The sequence below is a fragment of the Halyomorpha halys genome, unplaced genomic scaffold (genome assembly GCF_000696795.3).
Source record: "Halyomorpha halys isolate HHAL.00 unplaced genomic scaffold, Hhal_1.1 Scaffold700.1, whole genome shotgun sequence".
NCBI lineage: Eukaryota > Metazoa > Arthropoda > Insecta > Hemiptera > Pentatomidae > Halyomorpha > Halyomorpha halys.
This window is the reverse complement of record NW_027116789.1, coordinates 371,648-383,213: the sequence shown is the minus strand read 5'-3', so window position 1 is coordinate 383,213 and position 11,566 is coordinate 371,648. Positions and strand designations below refer to the sequence as shown.

General features: G+C 28.9%; 1 protein-coding gene across 3 annotated transcripts in view; it reads right to left on the bottom strand.

Annotated features, from left to right (window-relative positions):
- The window catches only part of Myo81F (Myosin 81F), a 260,504-nt gene that overhangs the window by 124,082 nt on the left and 124,856 nt on the right, over positions 1-11,566 (bottom strand). For all 3 annotated transcript variants that reach the window (XR_010845149.1, XM_014428188.3, XM_024360177.2), the window contains exon 2: positions 6,737-6,843. Coding sequence is in view for 2 of the 3 variants with exons in the window: in XM_014428188.3 (XP_014283674.1) it covers positions 6,737-6,843 (107 nt within the window). In the remaining variant the exon portion in view is untranslated. The remainder of the gene's footprint in view (positions 1-6,736; positions 6,844-11,566) is intronic.

The following is an 11,566-nucleotide window of genomic DNA, read 5'->3' as shown; positions in this document are numbered from 1 at the left end:
CCAGTAAATTTGATCATAATGACATAATGATATGATACAGGATGTAGAGAAACTACCCAGTAGTAGAACTCTAAAAACAGTTTACAATATAAGGTCACAAGGCCATCTTCTTTATTAACAATTTAATAATAAATATTTTAAAGAGATAATCTACTTTAATGATTAACATACATGGCTGGGAAACTGATTTTTTTTTAAATTAAACCATTTATACGTATAAGACCAAGTTTTTAAACATACCTAATACTCGCTGAAAATTTCTAAAATACGAAATGTGGTTACCGTTTGTGAATAATATGCAATAAGCTGTAAAAGAGTGAAGATAGTACGAGATTATTGGTAACACCAATATCCAGATCCAAAAGATAAGGAATGTAAAAATTTTTTTAATAATTTTAAGGTAAAAACTTAAGGACGTGTATTTGTGCAAGAAGTGGGATTCTTCACTTTTTTTAAAAAAATTTATTTAATGTGATTTACAACTATAAAAATACCCATTGGTGGTACTTCAAGCATTTTTAAATTAGAAGGTCCCGTAGCCATCTTTTTTTCAGACGCCTCGGAGGATTATCAGGGATTGTTAAGGATGAAAGATTAAGAATTAATGGGTTAGGAGGGTAAGGAGTTTGGAATGAAAAGACGCATATCTGTTTTGGGCCAAATCTGCAACGAATGGGATGTTAAGGTCTTTGTGAATGAGTTTGTTTGTAACGTAATAAGGAGTTTACGTAGGATTTTGGATTGTAAGGATTGGATGCGGGAGGAATTTGATGGTTTGATAGAGCCCCAGAGCTCAATTCCATATGTCCAAATTGGTCTGATTATCGTAATGTATACTAATTTTTTGTAGTGCATGGGAAAGAATCTTCACTTAAATCGTTTATGACAATATGACCCATACATAATAAATAATATGCCAAGTCATGGAAGTTTTGAACTCTTCTACTTTGATTATTACTATGCCAAAATCCCAGCTGATAGATATGCGGAAAACACTTGGATGGATCATCTGAAGTATATTTGCCAGATCAAATTGATCACTGATCCAAGGAAGATAAAAGCCTTTGAAAATGGAGGGGAGGAACGGTAAGGGAGGGATGGTCGTCAAGTAGATGATTCAATTGTATAAGCAGGAGATATGAACCGAGCTCCCCCTTATCCAGATCTTATCCGACCGAGGTTATCCAAGATTCAGTGACGCCCCACGTCCGGAAACTTCATCAAGCTCCCTGCACCGTCAATTCCATCGATACATGAACGGATCAAGGCTTAAATTGCGGTTTTCAGGATATGTATTTGTTTTTTGTCTTTCAATTTTCAGAAACATAATCATATGTTATTCTGAGCACGTTTCTTGCCCCTTTTTTGTAACTCGATATCTTCAGTACTAGAAAGATGATGAAACTACCTGACGGAGACAATGTCATTCTCATATTTTGAAATATGGTCAGGGCAGTTTTTGTAAATGGGTTCCTGAAATATTATGCATCAACAAAATATCGAAACAAAAATGCTTTGATTCTACGACATTAAGAGGCAACACTTAAAAAAAAAATCGAGTTCTATTAATGCGTAGATTTTACACATGTCTGTATCACGCCATTGTATAAATTACAACAAATTTACTGGTTTTATGTATTTTAATACAGTTTTAAATATCAATAAATAAATTATTGTCATAAAAAAAAACCTTCAAGTCCAAAATAAAAAAAAAAAGAATATTCTACAATTCTGAGGTGGTTTAAAAATTCACGTCACGAAATAAATGGTTCGGTTTGTCATCCGATTTCGATGGATTCATTTAAGACAGATTTTTTTTTTCTTTCTAACCATTTAAACAGTTTGCTAAAGATTTAAAATATTGTTGTGATAAAGAATAATAGTGTAAATTGGCTGTGATTAAAAGTTTTAATTTAATGTGAACAATTGACATAATTATTGATCTGGGCGGAATAGCTTGCAAAAAGTTATTTTAAAATTGGATGTAAAATTGTATTTAAGATTGTCCTTGAGGATGGCCGACTAGGCCGAAACGTTGGACTTATAAAGGAATATAGATTGTTTTGAGACTAAAATTTATTTCATTTAAACAATTATTCATTCATTTAATTATTTCTTTTAACTAACTTTTTGTTTTATAAATCTATAAATTAGTTTTTTTTTTTTTTTAGATCTATTTTTATATATATTTTTATACTGATCTACTGCCGTGACTACTGTGTCTTTGATTTATTTTTATATTGCTATCTAATGATGAATTGTTTTAGTTTAACGGATCACTGAAGAGGGGAGGTATGAGACAGAGAAATAGGGAAAATACAATTGTCAAATCGAGTAAAATTGTTTTGTTTTTTTAATTTCTTTATTTATTGACATTCACAACTGTATATAAAATACAACAAGCAAATTTGAAGTAAGATCATAATGATATGATACAGCATGTAGAGAAACTCAGTTGTAGAACTCTAAAAACATTTTACAATATAAGGTCACTAGGCCATCTTCTTTTCAGGCGTCTAGGAGGACTACCAGGAATGGAAGAGGAAGGTTTTGGTGGTAAGAAGATGAAACTAGTGGGTTTGGGTGGTTAGGGAGTTTATTATGGAAGGAATAATATCGGGTTCGGGCTAGATCGGTTACATAAGGAACATTTAGTTCTTTATGGATGGTTTTATTAGTAACACTAAATAAGGAGCATTGAGGATTTTACGCAGGATTTTGGATTGTAAGGAAAGGATACGAGAGGAATTCGAAGGTTTAGTAGAGCCCCAATGCTCAACTCCGTATGTCCAGATGGGCCTTATTCAGTAAAATTGTTAAATAATTAAAACATATTGTATTTAATGTATAGAAGATTATTTATTAATTGTTTTTATATCATGTAAATATATGGAGTGTATGTCCGATCATGGAATGATTGGTACGCTGTGTATGATAGCTACCCAATCTATTTGGACATCATGGCTAAACAGAGCATTTCTCTCTATCAGGAACTATATCATAATGTGATAATATCGTTATTTTCACCCCAAGAAACCCTAAAAAAATACTATTTTTTTTTTTTACAGTAAGTGCTTTGTATTTATTTTTTTTATTTTTTTGGTTTTGACCCACTGGATAGTCGGGTCGCCGGTTGCGAAAGGTGCTGAGCGGATGGGCGAGTTATGCGACGAGTAGGTAAATGACTCCATTCCGAGGACGAATCCATTTAGAGAAGGCCGCAACATGTCGTACACCAGTAGCTAGTTAAAGGATAACACTAATGACTTCTTCTACAAGAAATTACCGTTTTTATAATATATAATATAGAAATCTATAGAGGATTTAGTGGTATCATGTTTTTTAATAATATAATGAACAGTAATACACATTCCATTTCTTGTGGATTTTTGTTTATTACTCATTTATTATTGTTCATTATACCAGCTTTTGGATTTTTGACCTATATAGTCGGAAAAGTCAAGTATTTATACCTCAGCCTCTTTAGAGTATAAATGAAATAAAAAGACACTAGTTTACACTATGTTGAGACCTGTGTATTTAATTTTTTTTTTCAAGAGCTTATGGGTAGACTGGAAGACTTTGCACTTCTTTCTAAAATTCATTATAAACCTCTAGGATTCAATTTAAGGCAGTCATGATCAAATAAAAGAACAACTAAAAGTAAATAATTATTTTTTTTGTTTCAAAATTTTATGAAAAATGGTGAATTCCTTATTCGAACACAAAAGTAACCTATTTATATTTTTTAATGTTTGTCTTTCTATTCAGTGACTTTTTATTTTAAGCAGTAAGTTTTAGGAAACTTTGCTGACTTCCTGAGGTGTCTAACGACTTCTCTGACTTCTCCAGAATAATAAAAATCCCTAACTCTTTTGCCTTCAGTAGTTGAGAATGCACACATGAGTCGATACCCCTAAAGTTATAAGTTATGTAATTAAATATCGACACTATACCGGTTCAGAATCGTTATTGCTTTTAAATTAAGAAGCGAAAAGACACCAATTAGAATAAAATTGGATACAAATATATTGGGACAAAATATATTCTAACCTAATCCAAAATTCTAATTCTAACCTCTAAAAATAAAAATCTATTTAACGTTCTTATAAAGTAGATTGTTTTTCTCTATACATCTCACAGAAATATGTTTATACATAACATTGTTTTTACATTTTCTTATGTTCATATGAAATATATAGTGGGAGAAAGAATTACTATTCAAAATTTCGAATCCGATTTTATAACGAAAATACACTTTTCAAGTACCTTTAGTCCAAATAATCAAATCTCGTAAAATAGTATGTTTGTGTGTGAGTACGTGCGTGTAATTAACACCCCATCTTAAAATTTTAGAATGGTACAATATTCAAATTAGATATTTAATGTTAACCAGTATTTAATATTTCAGCTACTTTTTCGTAAAAATGCACAAAATGCGTGCAACTTCATATTATCGATTTTAATTTTTTTTTACATTTTGAATAAACACGTCATATTATTGTAAATTTAAGTATTATTAATATAGGTTAGGCTTCATCCTAATCGAAACAGTGTAAATTATCCTAACTTATAACCGATTTTTTAAAAAAATCGGTTTATAAAATAATGTACTGTTATTTTATAAACCGATTTTTTTAAAAAATCAGTTATTCTAACCGATTTTTTAAAAAAATTTATGCGTATCAAATTTATATTATTATATTTATTTAATACCAGAATGGCCAGGAAGGCCATATAACTTATATTACATGGTTAATATAAGTTGTTTTTTTAAAAATTAACTATGGAGGGGTATAGTCTCATACAAAAGACATCCCTAACACTATATATAATATTATAAATTTTAAAAAAATATGAGATAAAATAAATAGATAAAAATAATTATTCTTATTAAGAGAGAAAATTAAGGTTAATAACAAAAATAACGACATTCGTAGACATAATATAAAAAACAATCGCCCATTAATGGAAAAAAAACACGTTAATTTTAAAAAAAGGAAGATGAGAAAAAATATATATAAAAGAGAAGTAATGTAATTAATAGAATTTATAACAAAATCTCCTGCAGCAGTTTGGGATTCAGTCTTCGGGTTGAGGTTGGATTTCCCAAGTTAAAACTCACTGCTCCTTAAACTGTCGGTAACTGGGAGAAGAACTTTATGAATCGTTTTTTTTATTTCATCCTCTATTGACTTCATTTGTAATTACCGATGCCATTCATATCTGATTTAGTTCGCGTAAATAATGAGAACGAAAGTAAAAATAAATGATAAAAAATGAATAAATTATTTGAGTAATACCTTCCATTATTCACACCGATACTGTAGTCTTGTTCCATCAATTAAGCAGCGGTAGCTTACAGTGTACTTTTAATTGGCCTTTACACTTACAATATCCCACTAATTAATTTTATTTCATTTTATTAATTTTTTTTATTATAAATTGTACGTCCAACCTATTTTACTTAGACGTTAAATTAATTTTATATTTAGTATTTTTACTTTAAGTTATTTATATATAAGACATATAGAAGTACCTTATCATAATACCATTGATTTTACAATTTTATTAAATTGGCTCTATTTATTTTCATTAAAACTGTAATATCAACATAAAATTATTGTTTAATATCAGCTAGATCTTATTTTCACCAAAGTAATCTAATAACCTCTTTAATTTTGTTTATTTTGAAATGACTAAACTATCTTTTAATGTTATTATTAATAAACAATAAATAAATAGATAAGAATTTAGATTTTATAATGAACTTACGGAGAAAATAAATAATTCAATTTTTATCCATTTTTGTATCAAAACATTTTATTCTTCTTGGCCAATCCGGCCATCCTCAAGGACATCTTAAAATAATATTGGAACTAAAAATATTTAAACACTCAACTTTATGCAGGCTTTTAGTGATAAAGTTTTAACAAGTGACTGTGATAAATGAATTTTAATTTTTGTTTTTAATGTAAAAGTTGACTAATTAAAAATTGTTGTTGTGACCTGGGCAGAATAGCCTGCATGAAGTTGAGTGTTTAAATATTTTTAGTTCCAATATTGTATTAAGATGTCCCTGAGGATGGTCGGATTGGCCAAAACGTCGGACTTATAAGAAGAATAAAATGTTTTGAGATAAAAATTGAATTATATATTTAATCAAAATTAACCAGTCTCAAGAAAGTTAAAGATTATAAATGTTTTCGTGTTTCCATGGTTGTAATGACGATAAAATAACTCTTTTTAATAGTAACAGTAGTTATTTACTCAACAAGTAGATGAAACGATATTATGGAGAAGTATTGCCACCATGGATAATAGAGAAGTAGCCTATCAAAGTACCAAAAATATATAAATTCTAAAATAATTAATAGTATAACCGATTGCCGATATTCTGGAAAAAAAAATGCGATGATTATTTTGATTTGATGATTATAAGTATCTGTTGTTCCTGATACTAAATAATTGTTCAGCATCAGTTCCAGTTCCTTCGTATGAGTAACACGTTATTGTGTAAGGAGTAAAAGAAACTGGTTCTGACACCCTTTTGAAACTCCTTTGTCATCATTACAACGAGACACTTTTTAGAACCTCATTAACATAAATCTTACTGATAATATTAAGTCTTTGCTAGATATAATCGCTAAGGACATAATCTTAAACAAGACAGAGCAAGCTTTGAGAAAAGTACTTTACATAATATGTCTCCTGTTAAAAATAATGAAAAGGATACATATACAAGATCGTGTTTGTATCTTATCTGTAGGTTTTGGTTGATTCTTTGTTCGTCTATTTCTGATATCATGGTCATATCGGGGACACCAATGTCCTTCTTCTTTCCTGAAACAAGAAAAGATAAATAAGTTTATTTTTTAAATTATATAAAATTAAATAGATTAATTTATTTTTCTAATTTTAGAAATAATATAAAAATTAATTTTTTTTTCATTTCAAAATTGTTGATACTCCACTAATGCCTGTTGAACAGATCTGATACTTAGGACTCTTGAAGAGAGAATTACTTACTAGACTTACTACATACAAGACTGAAATGACAAGAAACTGCTCGTAGATTTCGATTGCTACAACACCTACTTAAGAAACGCTCTAAACTTCTCATTCACTACAAAAATGTATTATACACTACGATAATCAGACCAATTTGGCCATTTTCAATAGAGCTCTGGGGCTCTACCAAACCAACAAATACCTCCCGCATCCAATCCTTATAATCCAAAATACTTGATGCTCCTTATTACGGTACAAATAAACTCATCCACAAAGACCTTTACAACCCGTTCGGTGCAGATTAGGCCTAAAACAAATATCCGTCTTTTCATTCCAAATTCCTAACCTATCCTAACCCATTAGTTCTAAATATCTCATCCTTAACAATCCCTGATAATCCTTCGAGGCGTCTGAAAAGAAGAAGGCCACGGGACCTTCTAATTTAAAAATGCTTGAAGTACCACCAATGGGTGGTTCCTTCCCAAGATTTTCAAGTGTAAATGAAACATTACACATATTTACTTACTGTATTTATTATTTTGTACAGTTGTAAATTACATTAAATAAATTTTTAAAAAAAATTGATAACGTGGAAGCGGTTTACTTCTCTCTCATTGCTCAACTGCCGTATAAAGTTTTGTATTGCAGTGTGGCACAACATTAAAAAGGAAAGGCATTAAAAAAATGAAGAAGTTTCGATTCTTAGTTGATAAATAATCCAAAGTATGCTGGTATTTTATATCTAGTATACCATATGGTACTAATGTATAAATACATTTTTATGTATATAGTATACATACCATAAAACTGGTATGTTCTGTTAAACAACACGTCTCAAACTTTTATTGCTAGGTTGCTTCATCTTAAAGTATATAGGTCTGTGTTATTTTTCTATTAAACGGATTATATAGAAGTTAAAAAAAAAAATATATTTATCTAATTATAGAAATAATAAAAAAATAATGATTTATTTTTTTCTAAAATTTTTGATTCCATCTAAATTCTTTCCGCAATAAAGAAAGGAATATCAGTTTTACTTAATAATATTTAGTCAATATAATCGACCAAAAAAAACTATATTATAAAAAATGCGATTGTGGATAACTTGAGTTACTTGAGCAGAAATTTGAGTTACTTTAAAGATAACTCCAGTAACCTGTCCTTCGATGTTTTTGTTTATCTTCTGATTTTTTAAAATTTGCAACGCCCTTTATATTTGTCAAAAACACATTGATTCTTGTTGAAAGCCAGGTAGATGTAAAAAAAAAAATTAATTTTTAATGACAAATAATGTTGCATACCAATAAAAAAAATGTACATACATACATTTTAAAGTATAAGGTTATCGAACATGAATCTAAAAGTTTACAATTTGTTCAAATATTTTATAAACAGTTGTACTAAGATAAACTAATTCAGTTATTTTATTTTATTTTTTCAAATATTATTATATATATATTTTTAATCATATGCAAGACCGCAAATAAAAAAAAAAGTATAATTATTATTTTAATTGTTAGTAATAATGTTAAATTATAATAATTTTATACTTAATTAAAATATTTAGTGATACTACCCTCTTCGACATACGGACTGTTAAATCCAATTATAAATAAAATATTAATGGGAACTCAGCGAGCTTTTGCCTACCGTTGGTTAAGTATATAAATGTTTCGAGTACAGAGAACCCGCCCATAACTCAATAACTGGTTCCCTTTGAAGCATTTACCAGGAGTATGCAAATTCACAAAGTTCACTGAGTGGCCAAAATTCATGTAATATGGATGCGTTACGTTCCCCGAGACATACTTCTCATATATACGTATATTTATTCTAAAACTAATAAATGAGTCAGAAGAAAAATTTACTAGAAAAAATCTATGAAAATATAAATGTCCGAGGTAAATAAATACTATAGATAATATAAGACGATAAGAAATTGATAAAATTGGTAGAAACTGAGAAAATATTTTGAGCATATATGATGACAAACTTTTAATTTAATGATTATATTTTTTTTTAATTGCTCAAAACATTATCTTATTATTCATAATGCTTAACTAATAAAATTCCTACTCCTAATACCTAGGACCTATGAAAAGTTAAAGATTATTAAATACAAGAGATACTTTTTTTAAGAGATATAAACTTTGTAAACAAGAAAAGTAACTAGTATTAAAACTTCGCCTCTTGAATAATACGAAAAACGCAACATGAAATTATGCTGTCGTGACAGAAGATATAGCAGAAAATGGAGCGGAAACGATCCTATCAATGGTTTCGTGTAAGCAAGTTGCGATTTCTTTTACAGAAATCGTTTTTTATATTATCCTATAAAGAAATAAAACGCAGGGATCTGTTTCGAGAAACTTGTAATACTCGTGCTCACGAATGACATTCACCATACCTGGCCCTACCGTCTCCAATGTCCCTACACATTGTTGGTCAATATTCTTTCACTTCGCTGTACAGACAGTAAATGTAATAAACATGCTTCTTAACTATTATTTATTCATGGTATAAACAAAAATATTTGATTTAAATATTATTTAATTAAATTAAAAAATTGTATCATTCTTCTCATACTTCTCATGACATTTTCAATAGTGGTACCAAATTTACTAATTGTCATACCGATTGACAAATGTCAATAAAAAAATTTAATTGTTTTTGCTATTGATCCACAACTATTGTTCCCTTTTTTGATGATATTTGAGTGTATATTTTTTGTATAATTACTTTAATATATCTTTTTTCTTAGTGATAGAGTAGAATAAAATAAAAAACGTGCCTTTATATCTATATTATATACACAGCAGAGCGATCCCTCCCCGTTCTCTGTACCCTCCCCCCCGGCCATTGGCTTCTGGACCAATATTATGACCCCCGCCTTCAACAGACCTACTCCATTCTTTTAGAATGCCATGTGGCAAAAGAAGGGCCAAGTTATGTGTATATATTTAGATTTAGGTTTTAGATACGTCTTGTATATTTTAAAAATAAAAATTTACAGGAGGTAGGAAAAAAAATTATATTATACAATACACAATGGTTAAATACCGTCTGCCGAAGAGATTTGATATAATTCATTCACCGCTTATCATCTTCATTTTGTTTTTAAAAATTTTCTATAGTTCAAAGCACAAAAATAACCTATTTCAAAAATTTACCATTATATTCGATAACACTTATTTCAGTCAATATATTTATTTTTTTTCTGAATGACTTCAAGGTGAAGCACCTTTTTTCTATATTATAAAATGACTTAACGACTAAATAAATAATTTGTAAGTAAAATATGATCACTAATATAGCAAAAGATTATGGCTATGTTATTGGCCCTCAACTATATAACAAAATATATTTTTGATCGACACATCCCTTTCTAAAGATAGTATCGGACTTTAAGCAAATAAATAAATAATAAAGATAGTATCGGACCATGAATTCACGCAGAATATCCTTATTTCTCAAATATCATGTAAATTTATACATAATGCGCTAATCCCAAATTTGGGAATTTTGAAAAAAAATTTATGGTAGAAGAATTTTGAATTTCCAAATTCACTTCAAGTCGACTTCTCGACTTTCTTCCAGTTTTTCTCCAGTGCACTTAACTTTGGGATTTTTAATGTAAAGAGATATTTTCAATGAAGTATTCTTGTAGAAAACCTGATTTGTTCCCAAACAGTTAGTAATATCCGACAAACATTAAGAAAAAAAATTCTCAGAGAATTCAATTTTCCAAAAGGAATTCACTAAAATGAACATCATCGGCCATTTGACGATTTGGCCGACAGTACTCTGCCGATATAAATGCCTAAGTTAAGATGACGAATTCTTAAGATATATTGAATTCTCAAAACATCATGTTCTTTATGTTTTTGCACTATGTTTGCTCATAAATTAGATATTTTATAAGAAACTCCTTCCATTAGGGATTCGATAGTTAATTTTAACCTCTTCGATTTCACTAAAAAACGAAACTTCATTCAACATAAGCCCGACGAAGTTTAATTTCGAAATTATTAAAAGTTTTGAAAGGGAGTGTCTGGTTGTGAACACCGTATAAACATCTACATAATGTTAGATATATATAGATGAAATATAGAAATTATTCTGAAGCTCTCGCGTTCTGGTTATTTGCGTGTATTGGTGGCCCGATAGTATCTTAAGTAATGGATGTGTCAATTAATGAAATACAGTTTGGCGTAGTGTAGGATCGATACTACAGCCAGAAACTTTTGATAATATTGGTCTTATTTATAGTTTTAAATTACTTATTTTTTCGTTACTATTTGATTTTAAATAATTAAACAAAAACAAATAAATATATATCGAAACAATTATATAAACAATATACAATGTAATATAACATTTTGAATAGAAGATGGTCAGAGCTGCGATCAAACTAAAAACCTTAATAGACAATAATAGGTGGGAATGATATTTATTATAGTGTAACTTAAATTTAATTTTCTTTGTCTTGTACATAAATTATTTTTTATTATTTGTATAGTTTTATTTTATTATTTATTTATATAGATTCAATTTT